This window comes from Helianthus annuus, chromosome 11 (assembly GCF_002127325.2).
Source record: "Helianthus annuus cultivar XRQ/B chromosome 11, HanXRQr2.0-SUNRISE, whole genome shotgun sequence".
NCBI classification, from domain to species: domain Eukaryota; kingdom Viridiplantae; phylum Streptophyta; class Magnoliopsida; order Asterales; family Asteraceae; genus Helianthus; species Helianthus annuus.
In genome coordinates this window covers 6677921-6697523 of record NC_035443.2, presented here as the reverse complement: position 1 = coordinate 6697523, position 19603 = coordinate 6677921, and the positions used below count along the sequence as shown (strand labels likewise).

At 36.8% G+C, this 19603-nt stretch overlaps 1 protein-coding gene across 1 annotated transcript; it reads right to left on the bottom strand.

Moving 5' to 3' along the window:
• Window positions 1-10051: 10051 nt before the first annotated feature.
• Window positions 10052-16606, bottom strand: LOC110889350 (U-box domain-containing protein 4). The gene is made up of 2 exons (XM_022136865.2): window positions 16234-16606; window positions 10052-11166 (listed from the first exon to the last, which is right to left on the bottom strand). Exons 1-2 carry the CDS (start codon window positions 16524-16526, stop codon window positions 10341-10343), a joined length of 1119 nt encoding a protein of 372 aa, XP_021992557.1. The 5' UTR covers window positions 16527-16606; the 3' UTR covers window positions 10052-10340.
• Between the last annotated feature and the right edge of the window lie 2997 nt (window positions 16607-19603).

The following is a 19603-nucleotide window of genomic DNA, read 5'->3' as shown; positions in this document are numbered from 1 at the left end:
GAATCAAAACTAAACCTAAAAACTCAAGAACATGAAGAAAAACAGAGGTTAGTGGTGAAGACGGAGGTGGTGGGTTAACGGTGGCGGAATGGTGCTCCGGTGTAATGGTGAAGACGGAAGTGATGGGTTAACGGTGGTTGATGGGTAGCCAGTTTGGGTGGCGTGGGTTTGATGTGAGGGTGGTGATGGAGGTTAGCAGTGAATGTTGTTACGGGTGGTAGTAGTGGTGGGGTGGGGTGAGGATGATAATGGTGGTGGTTGATACTTGTTGAAGAAGAAGAGGTGAGGGGGCCACATGAATTAAATATTTCATTTTTTTTAGGATATATTCTTTTAATCTTTAAGGGTACATAAGTAATTTTACACATACTTAACTAACAATTTTAACATAAGTTAGTAATAAGGATCACCCGAGTGCAAAATTTACAACCACTGGGACCAACTCTGTAATTAGTAAACCACTGGGACCAAGTCTGCAAAAACGGTAAACCACAGGGACCAACCAGGCATTTAACTCTTATTTTAATTTAATATTTGTATTATAAAGTTCTTTTATTCATTTTTTCTACTTAATTAAGTGGTTTCTTATTTAATAATACTTATCATTCAGGTGAGGTCGGAAAACATGTCGTGCCAGAACAAGTCTCATAAAAGGATTATTTTGGTTTGAGTCAAAACGGGTTCGGGTCAAACTAGTGTTTAAGACGGGTCAAATAAAATTGCGCTCTCCAAAAGAGCTACATTGTGTTTATATTTTTATAACTAAACACAAATTTAAATTATATATTTAGGGTAAACTTGTAATTTATCTTAAATTTTAAGACATTTAAGAAAATATATAAAGCATTTGGTACAAGTATTGATGCATTAAGAACCTGTCATTTACCATTTTTTTTCTCTTGTTATATTAATGATTTATTCAACGAACATAAATATAACTGGACCCGCCTTAAATAAGTTTATAATCTTGTGATATTAATGATTTATATACCTAAATAAGTTTATAATCTACATAAGTTTATAATTAACAAATTCAAAAAATTAATGCAAGTCTAGAAAAATTATATACCTAAATAAGTTTATAATCTACATAAGTTTATAATTAACAAATTCAAAAAATTAATGCAAGTCTAGAAAAATTTTATACCTAAATAAGTTTATAATTAACAAATTCAAAAAACTTGATTTTGGACTGATCTAGCAACTTGAATCAAACCTCAGGGACGAATTTAGCAGTTTTACCCATTCATTAACGGAGGTTCTAACGGTGTTAATTTATTGGACTGAAATAGCAACAGAAACTAGGCTCAGGGACTGTTTTAGTAAAAAAAGTTGATTTTGGACTGATCTAGCAATTTGAGTCAAACCTTAGGGATGATAAGACAAAAACGAAGAAATGGGTCGGTGGCAAAAGCCACCTACCTTGTACTTTAAGATATATGATAATATTCCCTAGTGAATACGCTAGATGTGCTATTAATGTTTCATTTATTTATGATACTACTACCACATGATTTTTTTTTCTTTTTTAAAACCTAACAACTTATGTATAATGTTTCCACTTAATTACCATTTTTATAAAAAAAAACTACCAAGTCACGCATAATGTTTCCACTTAATTACAACAACGTCTCATTTTTGAAAACCTAACAACTTACGTGTAATGTTTCACTTGATTACAAAAACGTCACCATCTGATTTTTTATCGTGTAGATCTTAATGGCCATATGTGGTTCTCCTTTAAAAGGGTCCTAATATTAATACATGGTAAAAACTTATTTACACATGGTGTATACAGGCCGTATACAGTTATACGGTCCGTATAGAATGAAATAAAACTAACAAAGTCTGTGCCATCAGACTTTGTCAGTTTTTTCATTCCATACGGGTCGTATAACTGTATACGGCCCGTATACACCATGTGTAAAGAATTTGCCTGGTCGTATACAATGGATACGAACGATGTATACGGGCCGTATAACTGTATACGGCCCGTATGAAAAGAAAATTAGATTTTACCCAAAGTATTTAATGGATTTAAGGTGTCAATCACACGAGACATTTTACAGTCGTTAGGTGGTCAAATCTTTCTAAAAGTAGAAAAAAATAAAACTTTAACAAGTAACAAAGATTGAAGAACAAAAAAACGTGTCGTATAACTGTAATAAAAAAGGAAGCGTGAGGCATTTGATGAGAGTTGTAAGGAGAAACGTCTTAATCACTTGTTTTCAACGGGGATGTAATGCAATGATTCTGCTAGTGGTCGGGCTTACAATGCTTACACAGGGTGATTAACAACGCTGATATGAACACAAACCAACTGCTTTGTCTTGAGTCGTCGGGAAAACTTTTTCCTCAGGAGGGTGAGTAGTATGAGTCTGAGTCCATTGTGGTTCGTGAATGTTTCGAATCATCATAGAAGACGTGTCGGGTTCTGCTAGAAGAGTATCCGGATTTTGTTGGTTTGTTTCCAGGTAGGGTTTAGAATGTTTGAAGTATTCTTGGTTCAATACCAACTCTTCTGAAAGACAAGAATACAACGTTCATGTATCACAAGGAATGACCGATCTAAGGCAGAGAACCTGATTTAGATACACAAATTCATCACCGGTTTCTACAGCACAAGCACATACACGATTTGTTGGAAGAACCCGACACGTCTTCTGCTAGTTACTCTTTTCTTCGATTTCAACAAATCTTTCAAGGTCTTAAGTGATGGACAATTGGTTAAAAGATGTAGAAGAGTTTGTGTAGAGATCTTTATGTACAAATTTGCATCATCCTTACGGTTACAAATGAAGTATTAAAAGATGTTAGTTTCTTGACAATATGGTTTCTCGACAAATGAAGTATTATCTGTCCTTGCTGCCTCTTCGGTTGGTAAAAGACATAGGATGGTTTCTAACACAGGATCTTTTAGAGAAGCGTTGGGATTCAAGGGTTTATGAGTAAAAGATGGTAGTTTCTTGACAGTATGGTTTCTCGACAAATGAAGTATTATATGTCCTTGCTGCCTCTTCGGTTGGTAAAAGACATAGGATGGTTTCTAATACAGGCTCTTTGTCAGTTGTGGTTGATTTATAGGAGGAGGTTATGAAACGAATATATGTTTATGCGAATACCCAACATCCTTGCTTTATTCTCTTTAATCTATTAGAACGATCCTTGTTTTGTCACGTACATGCGTTTAATTCCCAACATCCTTATTGTATCAGACTCTTTCCCCTCCTTTTCTCTCTTTGACAACCTAGACCCAAACCACCGCAATCCACCACGTTCTGCGAAAAAAAACATCATCTGTTCATCATTGTTCTTGAAGATGAAGAAACGAGGGTTTATTCTCTTTAATCTATTAGAACGATCCTTGACATGAATTTGTGGATTTCTGTTGGGTCAGAAAAACTTAACAAGAGAAGCAACTAAAAAAATACAATTGATTACTCGGTCGAATAACGGGTCCGTTAAAGTTGAGCTTCCTGATTCAATTTTCACAGTGGTACCAATATCCTACTACTACAATCCTTCCAACGCCTGATTCCGATACAACCCTTGATGTTGAAACCGGTTTTACCTCATGAAAAGGAAAAAAAGAATTTTTTTTAGAGAAGCGTTGGGATTAACGGTTAATGAGTGAAAGAGTTAACATTCTGATTCAGATTCAGGAAGCAGATGTTTAGTAGTGTTTGAGAAACTAACAAGGTAAACCTGAATTTTCAAAATTTTAGACACTTACTTGAACCGTTAGTAATGCTAGATGTCATTTTGGCTGAACCACAACCTATTACAGCACTGTATGAACCTGTGTTTTGAAAATAGGCTTTGTTCTTCGTTTATTGGATCGTTCTAATAGATTAAAGAGGTTTTTACCATGCGTATACGGGTCGTATACGGTTTATACGGTCGTATACAATTGGTAAAAAATATTTTTACCGATCGTATACTATGTATACGATGATTGTATACGGGTCGTATATTGTTATACGGCCCATATACTATGGGTAAAAAATGGTAAAAATTGGTTTATCTTCTTTAATCTATTAGAACGATCCTTGTCTTGAGAACCTGATTTTGATTTAAACAATGGAATTTGTGGATCAACATAAATAACTGAAAATAACTCGCCATTCTCTTGCACCTGTATACGTTGATTGTGGATTTAACTTGCAAGAATTGTATCTGTCGCATGGACTCAGACTCATACTACTAGCAGAACCCGACACGTCTTCTGTGATGATTCGAAACATTCACGAACCACAATGGACTCAGACTCATACTACTAGCAGAAGAACCCGACACGTCTTCTGTGATGATTCGAAACATTCTGAATCACTAGCAGAAGAACCCGACACGTCTTCTGTGATGATTAGAACGATCCTTGTTCTTCATAGCCATATTCCCGCTCACAAGTTGTTGATACATATCGTCCGTTCAAGTTGAGCTTCCTGATACATATCGTTTGTAAGAAACTTTTCGTGCACTGAACCTTCAGTTGTGTACCCTTCAATCTTCTTGAGTATTTTCTAACTTTATGCTTGCATCCACCACAGTGAATATTAACTTTGAGTGAAAGGGTTTGGAAACCGGACGGAATCTACGAAGAAACTGTTGGAATTTGTGGATTTCGGTTGGTTCAGAAACTTAACAAGAGAAGCAACTAAAAAAGTACAATTGATTTCTCTTCTGGTTACCAGGCCTATCATCTTCGTCTACGTTTGGTTTCCTCAACGAAGAACCATCAGCCATTATCAGCACTTTTTCCTTTGGTTTCTGGTTGATTTTGAGGGTGAGGGTTTTGAATTGATTCCTGCGCTCAAGTTCCAACTACTGGAGTGAAATATTTGTTGGAATTTGTGGATCAACAGAAATAACTGAATACAACCGGTCAAATCACACACTATATAAAGTGTAAAGTTATCGTGTGTTGTAGTTTGGAAAGATGACCGAATAGAGATCTGAATCAAGATTTACGTCAGATGTCCAAGTTTGATCACATTTGACTTTGTTCTTCGTTTTTTGGATCGTTGTAATAGATTAAACAAAGTAAACCATTTTTTACCCTGTTTATACGGGCTGTATACTATTATACGGCCCGTATACACCATGTGAAAAAAATTTACTAGGTCATTTTTTACCCTTTAAATACGGGCCGTATACTATTATACGACCGTATACAGCATGTGAAATTTTTTTTACCGATCGTATACTATGTATACGATGATTGTATACGGGCCGTATATTGTTATACGGGCCGTATATTGTTATACGGCCCGTATACTATGGGTAAAACATGGTAAAAATTGGTTTATTCTCTTTAATCTATTAGAACAATCCTTGTAATCATCAACCGACTTTGAACGACTGTAGAACACTCGTAATCCTCAACCGGCTTTGAAACCGGACGGAATCTACGAAGAAACTGTTGGAATTTGTGGATTTCGGGAGAATAGTTTTTAGTAGATACCTTTGGCTGCTTTCATTTGAATATGAAGATGAAGATGAAGAAACGAGGGTTTATTCTCTTTAATCTATTAGAACGACCCTGATTCTGATTTAAACAATGAAATTTGTGGATAAACAGAAATAACTCGCCATTCTCTTGCACCTGTATACGTTGATTGTGGATTTAACTTGCAAGAATTGGGTCCGTCACATGATAGAAGATACATATCGTCCATTCAAGTTGAGCTTCCTGATGCAATTTGTTGAAATTTGTGGATTTCGGTTGGTTCAGATCTCGGAAGTACTGAACAACAGAAATAACAGCTTCGGTTTCATCAACCGGTTTTTGACAAATCATCTGTTTCCTGAATCTGAATCTGAAAGTTAACTAGACCCCTCAAGTTGTCATTCATAACAACTAAGCGTCTGGAGAAGAGTATGTTGATATAGGAGAGTTGATGCAATTTTACAAGCATTTTATCGTGTGTTGTAATTTTAATGAAGCAATGAAGATTGAATATGCAAACCACATCCGTCTTCTGTGATGATTCGAAACATTCCGAATAACTAGCAGAACCCGACACGTCTTCTGTGATGATTCGAAACGTTCCGAATAACTAGCAGAACCCGACACGTCTTCATAACCAATTGTCCGTCACTTAAGACCTTGAAAAGATTTGTTGAAATCGAAGAAAAGAGTAACTAGCAGAAGACGTGTCAGGTTCTTCCAACAAATTGTGTATGTGCTTGTGCTGTAGAAACCGGTCGGGTTCTTCCAAAGTTGTTGATCTTTGAGTGGTGATTTACTCCCGAACAAACCATGCCCACCTTGACCATAATAGATAAGCGTATCACTCAATCCACTTACATTTGAATAACGCTGAGAATCCACAACGCTTATGGCCAGATTCTTTCCTTCAATCTTGGCAAAATCAATGCCTGCTTGTTTTATTATCACGAAAGTACTGAACAATCGAGATAACAGCTCCGGTACTTATCACCAACTCAACTTTAGTAGTGTTTGTTTGAGATCCTGATTCAGATACACAACGGTCTCTTTGCTTCGTCCACTAGAACTATTTGTGTATGCATTCTTTTGGTAGTTAACAACGCTAATTAGAAAAAAATCTGAAAGAAATTAATCATATCGATTGCTATAACAGGATGGATGTGATACACACAGATAGATAAGCTGTAACAGTTGTCAAGACTGTTTGTCGGGTTTCCAATGCTCACACAGGGTGATAAACAACGCTGATACAAACGCATGTGTTTCGAAATAGGCTTTGTTCTTGGTTTAATGAAGTTACATGTAACATCTAGTTATATTCAGATTTAAATAATGCCCGCCTAAACTGAGATAACGGACATCCATCAAGCTCAAAAAGAAAACTTGTGTTTCCCATAGTCACAAAAGATTGCGGTTTTTATTTCGCATAGCCACCGTTTCCATAGTAAAAAACGGTTGCGGTTTGTACTTCGCATAGCCACCGTTTCCGTAGTAAAAAATGGTTGGGTTTGCACATTCAATCTTCAATACTTCATTAAAATACCACTAGTAGAAGAACCCGACACGTCTTCATTTTACGGAGAATGTTCTAGAAATTGAAGGAAAAGGAAAAGATTTGTTGAAATCGAATTTGACAACTATGACAGCTTATTAAAAGTAGCAACCACCTCCAATCATTTCCTGGTCAAATCACACACTATAAAGTTTAAAGTTATCGTGTGTTGTGGGTTGGAAAGATGACCGAATAGAGATCTGAATAACAAACTGTGGAGAACTTGTTTGTGTCGGGTTCTTCTGCTAGTTACTCGATCAACGGACTGATCGGTAACGTTACTCTACTTGTGCTCCGATTTAAGCGGCGTGTTCCGATCAACGTTGTTTAAAGGTGATGAAGAGTTTAGAAACCCTAGAATGATGGTGTTTTTACGGGAAAAAACGTGATACTTGAAAAACATCCATATATACGGCCCGTATACAGTTATACGGCCCGTATACATTTGGTAAACATAAAAAACCTCCCAAATAAATCCATTGAGCCGTATAGTTTTTATAAATCGTATACACATGTATACGGCTCGTATAACTATATACGGACCGTATATAGTAAAATCAAAAAAACATTCTCTGCGTATTTCCCTATTAAAAAACATTCTATACGGGCCGTATATTTTGTATACGGCCCGTATACACTAGGGATGTGAAAATAAGATATAGGGGGTGTGGGAACAAGGCACCCCTTTAAAAAAGGTATTTCTTAATTTTGAATACCTAGAATATATAGGACCCTATATAAATTTAGAAACATAGTTTTTGTTTTTATAAAATTAATTAACACTATGAAGCAAAAAAAACAGAGTGGGGTTGTACCGAGACACAACTTAATGACATGGTCAAGAATCATGAATTTGTGGTTGCATTCATCATTTCTTGGCTTCCACTTCAAAGTAGTGCTTTAACTTGGGTTTTAAACAAAAGAAACGAGAATGTGTAAGCAACATATGTTTGTTTGTGTTTTGTACAAATTCGATGTTAGATCGCAAAACTATTGTGCTCATAATAAAAGTGTTCATGTTTCGATTAGAAAATGTGTAGAATGACATAATAGGTGACAAGATGGGCATGGGAGAACCTTAGTTGGGGTCTGGGTGTCCGACCCTCTGTTTTTCACTTCGAAGTGTAAATTTTACTATTTTTTTTATGTTTTAAAGCCCCCCCCCCCCCCCCCTTTCGGCCACCCTTATTTGAAAGTTCAAGATCCCACTGAAGATGAGAATATGTGGGCTTAAAGTTAAAAATAGGCCATCAATTCAAGAGGAACAGGTGAGGTTGTGTTATGGTATAAATCGGATTTGTGTTATGGTATAAATCGGATTTGTGTTATGGTATAATATAAGGAACATAATAAGAAAGAGGAAAAACATCTACTTCATTGCATAAAGAGCAAGTACATACACAACAAGTATCAGAAACTACTAACTGATCCACTAAACTTGTAACTCCTAACCCACTATCAGCATGCCCATTATAACATAACTTAATTAACAATTCAGACTCATTCATAATATTATTGTGACAACACTCCTCCCTTTAAAACATCCTTGACCTCAAGAATAGAATCCAGAGTAGCCTTGGAGCCACCCGGTTCTTCAGGTGGCCTCTGGGCAAGTCTTGGAGAAGCGTTATGGTGGCCGCCACTCGTAAGGCTCTCCAGTACTCTTTAAAACATAATCACTTGCCTCTTTACTCAACAAAGAAACATTGTTTGTTATAGGCACAGTCTTGAACACTCCATTCAAAGGACGGCGTCACCACAGGTTGGTGAGCGATTGTGCATGATACTTCAGAGTTTTCTCGATTTCTTGGCATGGCGGAACAATAGTGAGAACCAAGGATGGTTTGGCTCTGATACCATTGTTATGGTACAAACCGGATGCAAGGAGCAAAATAAATAAAAAAAGAAGAGGAAAAACATCCACTTCTAGTACTACTAACGGACTCACAACCCAATACTACTAACTGGCCCATTAAACTTGGTAACTCCTAATGGGCCTAACCCACTAATAACATGCACATCAGCATATGCATAAACTTGAAAAAAAAATGTTATTTCCTTTTCATTAGTCTTATCAATCGGCGCAAGAGTGTTCCAATGAATACTAATGGCACGTTAAGATCATATATTGAATGCAAAAGTTTCGGTTGACATGTCGTCGTAAGTAAGTCTTTTTTTAACGGTGAACAGACACACACACACACACCATAAAACCTACTTTTAAAATCCACATATTTTTCACTTTTTTAGACTTGAACCCGTACTACTTTGATGCGGATAAACACTTGGTGCCACTAGTGGCGAAGCTTGAAAATTTCCATCGGGGGGTCGGAAGACACCGGACCTAATATTTGGGGGGTCGAAAACGTATATACCTAAAAAATTCTATACGAAACGTACATACATAACACTACTAAGCGAAAAGTTCGGAGGGTCCCCCCCCCCCCCGGGCCCTTAAGAGCTGTGCCCCTGGGTGCCACTAAGCCAAGAGACTATCGATATGTTGTCTTAAATTAGTGTACTATACTACTATGTAAGTTAATACTGTTGGCACAGACGGTTCAAACAATCGTATCAACAAACATGAACACGAGATATTGGAGGGACAAACTCGCGACTCTTTCTATTCAATCAAATGAACATACGAACTTACAAAGAAAATGAACAAATAAAAACAATAATCTAGACCCCTATTTATAGTACTTGCTCTCCAAGACAATTAAACCTTTTCTAAACCAATTACAATATAATTACCTAAAATAAACCAAACTTTAATAAAATTAATTATATCAATCTTTCACTTTGACCCTTCAACAAGTTTTAGTATTAACTTTCAACAAATACGTTCTACTGAAGAGTACAACTAAGGTAGCGTACGCTACATATCGTCTAAAAGAGACATAGAAGTCCACTAATAAATACTTGGTCTAGAAACATAACAAAGCCAATGGTCATGAATGATGATTTAAAAGTTTGACCACTTTTTATCACCCACTCAATGCAACTTTAGTGATGCTCCTTGAATGCTATTATCTCACAATCCAAACATCTTTATTCTGAAAAATATATAATATACATTTATATCAAAAGATATAACTTATTTAAAATACATTGTTATTCAAAAAAACATTAAAAAAAAAAACTAACTAAATGTACAAAGTTTTTAAACACACAAGTTCACAACATTTACCAGTCACATGATACCCATCAAACACAAAAGGCCTGGACTGGCTTCTATACTATGAAACAACAACAACAACATTTGACCTCACAAAATGTCCATAAATCATATTCATGGAACATTAAAATGAAACAAGAAACAGACAACTAAACACATTCTTATTTCAAGGAAACTTCAGATGGATTACATACGAGAGCCCGTCGTTGTAAATGTCGTAAACTTTGTTCCATGCTAACTTGCACCATATCCGCAAGCATCTGTTTCGCATTCCCAGATTGTTCCTCACCTCCAATCTGTGATATAATATCACACACAATGTTTTCAAGCGTATCGGGCTCGTTTTCCGATCGTGGGTACGGTGATTCCCGTAGTAGTCGAAGCAGCGTGTGCGCTTTTGTTTGGGAGTTTGGCGTGCCTTGAACCGTAAGCTCCAACAGTCCAGGGATTACACCTTCTTTAAGTATTGGTTCTCTGTATCTACATCGATCGCTTTGACACATAGTCAAAAGCGTACCCACTGCGTGTTCGCGGTTTTGTGGGGACCCACGCTCGAGAACCTCAACAACCGCGAGCACGCCACCTTCTTCTGAAGTTAGAGCCACTCTCCCTTCTTCGAAACCAACTAATGATTCCAAAACCGCGGTGCATCTTTCTGAGATTTTCGACGATTTCTTGGAACTGTTGAGGATGTTTACTAAGTACGGAATAGGTTGCGCCTTAAGGATGAGGTTAAGATTGTCGTTTTCCGATGCGAGATTGAACAATGCCATCACTGCATCCACCTTGGCTTGTGGGGTACCCGAATTTAAGGTTTCTACTAGAAAAGGGATCGCACCAGATGCGCCGATGGTTGACCTTTTCACGGGTGATGCGGATAGTGTGGCTAACAAAGCCGTCGCGTGTTCTTCCATGTTTAAATTATCCAATTCGAAAAAAGTGACGATTGGTTCCAACGCGCCAGCATCAACTATACTGATCTTGTTTCTGTTAACATAAAAAAAACATAGTTAGCATCTTTCGCGTTTTTATTCTTATTTTGTGTGACACGTGTGATTGCGGGTCCCGTTCTGTGCAGTTAATGCGGTAAAAAATCAGATATCAGTCAGGGACCGATATTTGAGATATAGTTTATCGCAGTGGGATATAAATATCATGCAGAATTTATATAGAGTAAATTACGTTTTTGGCCCCTGTGGTTATATCACTTTTACTATATTAGCCTAAAATAAGAAACTTTAACACATCTGCCCCCATGGTTTCTATAACTAACCATTTTGGCCCCTAAGTCTAAAAATCATGGGGGGCAAAATGGTTAGTTATAGAGACCATGGGGGCTAAAATGGTTAGACTTAGGGGCCAAAATGGTTAGTTATAGAGACCATGGGGGAGATATGTTAAAAATTCTTATTTTGGGCTAATATAGTAAAAGTGATATAACCACAGGGGCCAAAAACGTAATTTACTCATTTATATATATAGCAATTTAATACTAACAATTCACTATACTCTCATACTATTAACGAAAAACACTAACAAATGTATCAAGTTGAAACTGATTAAGACTTAAAACACTAACAGCAATAAGAAGAAAGACAAATGGTAGAACTAAGAAGAAAGGTACTGATATCATGAAATCGGTGATGTATCGGTCAATTATCGGTAAAAAATTGGTCAATATCGCCGAAAATATTGGTACCGATATTTGACACTGATATCTTAGATGGGGATCGATAACCAATCAGGGGCGGATTTATAGCTAGTCCGGGGGTTCCCAGGAACCCGTTCAATTCGTATTTTGTGGTGTTACTTTATATAAAGACTTCTGCAGGAACCCTTTAAATTTTTGTGAGCGAACCTTATAAACAAATTTGAAGATGCTCTAGTGGTAAGTATTGGCACATTTTAACAATCATATCCCTTGTTCGAGTCTTGTATGAACCGGTTTTTTTGTGTGTTTTTTCCGTATTGTGAAGTCCAAACATGTTAATTGAAAATCACATGAATCCGGTTACCCAGCAGTTTTTTGAGTTCAGATGGAGTAGAATTGCTGAAAGTCAATTACTTTGTGTGGTGGGCATCAAGTTGGAAGATTCTTACTGCCTCGGTCCTGGCAGCTAGGAATGTAGTTTTTGGAGACGCCATGTGCCCGTTTTGTGGAATAGAAGAGGGTGAAGATCACTTGCTAGTCATATGCTTGTTCGCAAAGATGGTTAGGTGGAGCATATGTGTTTGGGTTATGATTCCAGTGCCCAGCTAGGAATGTAGTTTTTCGTCGATGTTGCAGATTCTGTAACACGTTTGAGCATGGACGTGGTAGTTAAGAGGAAACAAGTGATTTATGCGATTTTCTTATTGACGATATGGAAAATTTGGCTATATCAAAATGAGAAACTATTTAACGGGAAGCATTTTTTGGCAACCAGAATAGTAGAGGAGATTCAAGAGAATAGCTTTTTTTTATTATTGTATCGTATTTTTATTAGGTGATGAACCTTACCCGACCCGAACGTCGAACCGACCCGTATTTTTTTATGTTCGGAAATACGATATCGGAACACTTAAAAAGTGAACCCCCTAGAAAAAATTTCTGGATCCGCCACTGTAACCAATATATCAGTGATATATCACCAATATTAACTGCATACGTCCCGTTTAAATAAACGGTGTAAGGAATGACATCTAAAGATTTAAAGATATGAACTTTGATGAAATAATTAGCTTCATGTAGAAGATGAAATAGAAAGGAGAAAAGAAAAGAAAAGAAAAACCATGAAAGGCATAAAAGAAAAGAAAGAGTGACAAGTGAGTAAAAGCATATAACTAGAGGCATGAAGCACCCCACAATAAAAGATGAACATTATCCATATCATAAAAGCATCAGATACTATGTCCCAACTAAAAAGTATTAGGTGTATGTATAGTTATTAAAGGCGCGAGGCGCACTCAGGGCGATTTGTTGGGCCCGGGGCTTTATTTGCGCCTAGGCGCGCCTGGGCGCTACTTTAATAACTACGACATGAACTAACATGAAGCATAGTTATTAAAGGCGCGAGGCGCACTCGGGGCGATTTGTTGGGCCCGGGGCTTTATTTGCGCCTAGGCGCTGCTTTAATAACTATGACATGAACTAACATGAAGCATAGTTATTAAAGGCGCGAGGCGCACTCAAGGCGATTTGTTGGGCACGGGGCTTTATTTGCGCCTAGGCGCTCGCTTTAATAACTACGGGTGTATGAACATGTATATCTACTATGCACATTAAATACAATGGTTGTGTGATCAGTCAAGGTGATATTAATAAAGTGTCAAGGTCAGGCACACACGCGTTCATGTCGAACACAAACACATGTGCACATATTAAATACAATGGTTGTATGATCCGTCAAGGTTACATGAATTGAGTTCCCAAATATGTTAAAAGTGATACACATACACGTTCATGTCAAACACGCACATGGGCTTGAGAGTCGTCCATTTATGCAGATTCAATGATCATGTCTGTACCGAATCAACAAAATGGATGGTACAACAGTTATATTTGGTATTATTTTCGAATATGAATTTTCATTTCGTCATACAAAACATAAAAAGAGAATAAAAATGTTTATGTTCCTTAGGTTTCTTTCATTTTTTACTTCATCCAATAATTCCATTCCATATGCTCGTAAGCCCGAGAGGCATATTATTTGGACGTTTATTTATACCCTTTAACATACGGATGAGAAACATACGTGACAACTATGTGAGGGTATAACTGTCATATTTGTTGTGCATAGATTATATACTCATTGGTTCCCTCTTCAATGCCACTTGGCGAGCAGATTACAGGTATTGGTAGGGCCCGTGAGTTTTCTTGCAACCCGAAGAATTTCTATAAATATTTTCACTATATGTTTCTTTATGAAAACTCAATATAGGGTTACTTAGGTGTTGTTTGTTTTTTCAGAGGTACATCTGTAGCTGAAGAGGTGGACCAAACCTCTGCAGTCTGTAACAAGAAGACTGTTTGTTTTTTAACTGACTCTACACGTATATAAAAGCCTCAAACAAATATAGCTTCAATCCAAAGTGATTTCAACCAACCATATTAAAAAGTTAAAAAGAATCAACCTAGAATAAAAACCTAGCCACACAGATGCAGGACCCCAGAAAGTGACAAACACCAGTTACCCAAATAACAACCAACTACCACAGTTAACTTCAAACTGAATTTAACTACCCAAAACATTACTTTCTAAATCAATCAAACCAGTTTTCATCAAAATAAGCAAACAAATTCTCAAAAAGTTGTTTACTTTTTACTTCCTTCATGAAAGAAGCTGACAAGATTTAACAAGAAAATCTAACTGGGTTAAGCCTAAAGCACAAAACGTGCAACAAAATTCTTTGTAAAGGGCAAAACTTGTCAAAATTCGTTAAAAAAGACACCGCCTGATAAGTGCTACTAAGATAAAGGACAAAACTTGTAATTTTTCCTTATCTGATTAAGCAAAGTAACCATATTATTGTTATTGTTATTATTATTATTATCCTACAGATTAGGCTTTAATTTGATCTGTTTACCTTTTTTAATCAACCAATCAGAAGAGTGATTGCTGAAAAAGTAGAAGCAAAAACACAATAATTTGATATCATTTTCTCTGCTTTTTCTCCAAATTGATGAATCCGAGGAGAAAAGATGCACAAATAAGCATAGAAAATGACACAAACCACACTCCAAAGCACCAACAATAATTTTATCTAATTAATTTTATATCAATATTTTTTTTAAGGCACAATAGAATCAATCTCGAGCGCTCTCGGGGTATCCACTGGACAAACGGAGTACTCCAAGTGTAACCCGAGTCTGCCACCAATTCCAGGGAAAACCCGGTAACCCACCCGCCCGTAGACACGCCAGTGAAATTACCGGCAAAACCCGTTCGGCTCAAAGATCCGACCCAGGTTTACCTGGGTCTCCTATCATTGCCCACCAGTGCCTCACTCTGCACCAAGTGGGAGTTGAACCTGTATCTCTCAAGAGAAATACAAGCCCTCCACCCTCTAAGGGTGAAGGGGGTGCTCACCTAATAGGTGAGTCCCCTCTCTTACGTCAAACCAATCCCCGTGTGCCACGTCAACTCCCCTCTTAAACTCCCCTAACACCCCCATTTGATGGCGCCACTCCCCTCTTAACTCCCCTTATTTTTTTATTCAAAAAAAAAAAAAAAAACAAAGAAAAGCTTTGATTGGTTGAAAGTGGGCTGGCCCCACCACCTTTCCCCTCTCCTCCTTCGGTGAGCCGCCACCGGTTTCATCCCTCTCTCTCACTCACCGATTGAACGGCGCCACCCTACCGCTCGGCAAAACCAGTCCCCGAAATGGGTTGCCGCTTACGCCCCGTCCCCCCTAAAGATCATTTCCATTAATTTTATATCAATATATATTGAAAAACTTCAAAATAATAATAATAATAATAATAATAATAATAATAATAATAATAATAATAAATTTCAAGTTTGAATCTGAATCCGATCCAATCAGGTTTTACCAGACTAGGCTTTCGGGTAACGGTTTTCCAGATGATGGGTTTGGACAACCCAGCGCCGTATGGGATCGTGGTGTATGAGCCTTTTGCCATTAGATTTTATTCGTTAGCCATTCAAAAAAATTATTAATTATTGTTTTTTAATTCTACTTATATTAGCCGAATCGTAAAACTAAACCAGAACCAAACCGTTAGTCAAGCTTTCCTTTGGTTTTAATTTTCAACGATTTGGTTTCAGTTTACAAAAATAAAAAAAAATTATTTTTAATTTCTTTTAAACAAACAGCAAATTTGGAACACAAATGAACCGGATATCATCGTTCCACCAGCGGAACCATTCAACCATATCCATCCCTAATAGGCAATAAATAGTTACTAAAAGTTTGGTTCACAGTTTGATCTAAAAACCGTTAAAACCGGACCCCAATAGTTACTAAACAGTTCGGTTCACAGTTTGATCTAAAAACCGTCAAAACCGGACCATAAACATGGACGCACGTGCCAAACAACAATAATAAACTTACTCTTCGTCCTGTACAGCGAGGTTAAGCAGAGCGAGAAGAGCAGCAGCTTTAGCATCAACAGAAGGATACCGGAGCATGGACACAAGAGCCGGTATGGCGCCGGAGAACTGCCGGCGGCAGCCTTGAGAGGTTTTGGTGAGGCGGCGGATTTCTTTGGCGGCTTGGATTTTGGTGAGGGGGTCATGGTGGTTGATGAGACGGAGAGTGCGTGTGATGGAGGTGGTGGTCGGAGAGTGATCTCCGGTGACGGCGGCGGAGGAGACGGTGGTGGTGGGTGAGGTTGAATAGTCCATGATCGTGTGGGATCACCGACGAAGTGATGGGATTTAAAAGAGAGGATGTGAGGTGGGGAGGTAACGTGAGAAGTGGTGCCGTGGCGTTAAGCAACGTTTATTTTTATTTTATAAATAACTAGATTTAGCAAATGCGATGACTGGGGCGTAAAACCGTGATAAATAACACGAATGTCACACTACCGTTAACGAAAACAAATACTAAAGTTACGGTGTGTTAGTGTGAAGAAATTAGATTGCAACGTAAAACACAGAAAATAAAAATTAAGTCGATTTAGGGCATGCGCGTTGTAACAAACCTGTCAAACGTTTAAAAAAAAGATAGACGGCGTGAAATGTTCAACCACACACGCATGTTGAGCCGTGTTAACTTGTAAAATTTAGTACGAAGTGTAAAACGAAACATAAAAACGTTGAACCACACACGCACGTTACGTCGTGTTAACTCACAAAATTTAAAACGAAACGTAAAAGGAAAAATCTGCGAAATATTAAAAGTATGGGTGACCAAAGTTGGAAGTAAAAAAAAAAATTGTGAGATTAAATTGCAAAAGGTGAACACCTTTGGGTTAAAAGTAATAAGTCAAATAAATTTGGGTTAAAAATGTAATATCTTTTTTTTTTTTTTTTTGAAAAGCTCCCAAAATATGAGTACAACACCTCTATGCACAATTATGTTGCTTAGGAGTGGCAATTGTATCGGGTTGATGGGTTGGCAGATTGACGGGTTACGGGTTGGCGGGTTGAAACGTTCAACCCGAACCCGACCCATATTATTATTCGGGTCAAAGATTTCAACCCTAACCCGACCCATATTAATTCGGGTCAACCCGAACTCGACCCATATTAATTCGGGTCAACCCGAACCCGACCCGTTTAACCAACATTTTTAAATGAGTGATATAAGTTGACGATTTATAAATGAGTTGTTCAGTTTTAAGCTGGTTATCGATAACATGTTTAATGATGAGTATGAGTGTGATAAATAAATAATATAATGTGTCAAAATTAACATTATTATAACTAACCATGTAAAATAGAAACCGAAAAAACAAAAACAAAAATATAAAAGATTTTTTTTTTATCTAAACAGTTAAACGGGTTAATGGGTCAACCCGTTTTTATACGGGTTAACCCGAACCCGATCCATTTTTAATACGGGTCAACCCGAACCCGGCCCGTTTTTTTAAACGGTTCGTGTTAGTCGACCCAAACCTGTTTTTTTCGTGTCGGGTTAACGGGTTGTGTCAAGAATTGTCGCCCCTAATGTTGCTAATTTATAGTCTGTTAATAATAATGATAATAAATAATAAAAAGAACACCAGTGGACTTTAACTTTCTATATTACACCATGTGGTATGGTTATTTCGTACAACGCTTGATCTTACTATCTATCTCACTATCACGGCTTGATATTATTGTGTTTCTGTAGGTTGTAGGTGTCACATAAGTACCCCATCAATTATGCATCGGCCTTTGTTCCTTCTTTATCATCGTTGTGATCGTGGACTCCACTAGTGGGTTCCAGGCCGCGTCGTGGTATTCTTTTTGTCAACTTTTTTTTTCACTTTAGCATCCTCGTAAGGCAGCGGTGAAGGTATAATATAATACATGGTGTTATGATTTTTACTGTATAGATGTTTAGATCAAACTCTCTCGTTTATTTTTCTATTACGTGTTTTCAACAAATGGCTCGTGTTAATTTCACAACTGTTTTTTAGTCAAAATGATTCGAGCAATTTTAAAACACTAGTTATAAACAAAAAATGGAAAAAAATATAAAGGGTTAGTCATGTTGCATTTTTTGTGTGTTAAATGAGAAATGAGTGTTAAATGAGAAATTGAGAAGGAATGTAAAAAGATAAAATGATGAGATTCCCTTCCTTCAGGCTTTAGCCGATATTGTATAAAAGAAAACTATTTTATAAGACTTGATTAGTTGATTACATAAATGTTCCTAAGATTTGAAAAAAATAGCACCTTTGTTTGTGGTTTAGTTTGGAAAAGTAACAAATTTGATAGTGTAGTTGTCAATTTGTTATATTTTGATTCAAACACTATAATCCCGAAAACTACACAAATAATGGTTGTCATGCTTAATTTTGTACAATTAGTATTGGTACATGCTCGCTATCCGGCGCGACATCCAAATTGTTATGTATTCTTAGCTTACAAAGATTTAGCATAATGTAAAAGAAAGTATTGGAATTGTGTATAATAAAATGTTATCACCAAAAACACAAAATAAAAAAAATTATGTTGTGAACCGGAAGCCTCGATTAACTTCCATATAATCATCGTCCTTGCCTTTCGTTGATGTTATTTACCCTTGCTATGTATCGTGAAATATGCCATGCATTCTTATAATTTGATTTCGTTCATCATGGTTCCGTTAAGACACTGGCACTTGATATAGGAAACAACCCCTTTTCAACAAAATTTATACAAAAACGTCGAGAGAAAAATTTACTCTATTACAGGGATAAAAATGATAACTAAAAAAAGTCACTACGTTTTTGAGAAAGACAAATTTCTTAAACCAGTGAGACTTAAATCCAAGACTGTCAAACCTTAAGGCTTTATCTTTACCAATAAACCGCCAACCCTATCAACTCTACGTAAATCTTTCTTTATGAAAGACTAGATTATCTATCCGTGTGATACGTAAGTTGAACAATTAAGTTGTATAAAACGTAAAACACTAACTTTTCAAAATTTTCATCAAGATCCTTAAGGCTTTATCTTTACGAATAAGCCGCCAACCCTATCAATTCTTTGTAAATCTTTCTTTATAAAGGATTATATAATAATTATCTAATTGTTTGGGTGTTGATTTACTTGACATTTTAAATCAAGCCGCAAATCAAATAAAAAAAACAAAAAGGTGTGGTTTTGGATATAAACCAAACCGAGAATGAAAAATTGAACATTAATTTGGTTTGTTAGAAAACTAACTTTGATTATATATTGATTAGCCAAATGTTTCAAACCCAGCCTAATTTACGAGAAGATTCAAAACTAAAACTGAAATTACTATTACTATTACTATTTATTAAAAGAAACACAATGAACAGTAA

Coding starts and splice junctions, on each gene's coding strand:
- LOC110889350 (XM_022136865.2), bottom strand. CDS start 16,526: ATGGACTATTCAACCTCACCCACCACCACCGTCTCCTCCGCCGCCGTC. Junction 11,167..16,233: donor CTCGCTGTACAGGACGAAGA/GTAAGTTTATTA, acceptor TTATGTTAACAG/AAACAAGATCAGTATAGTTG.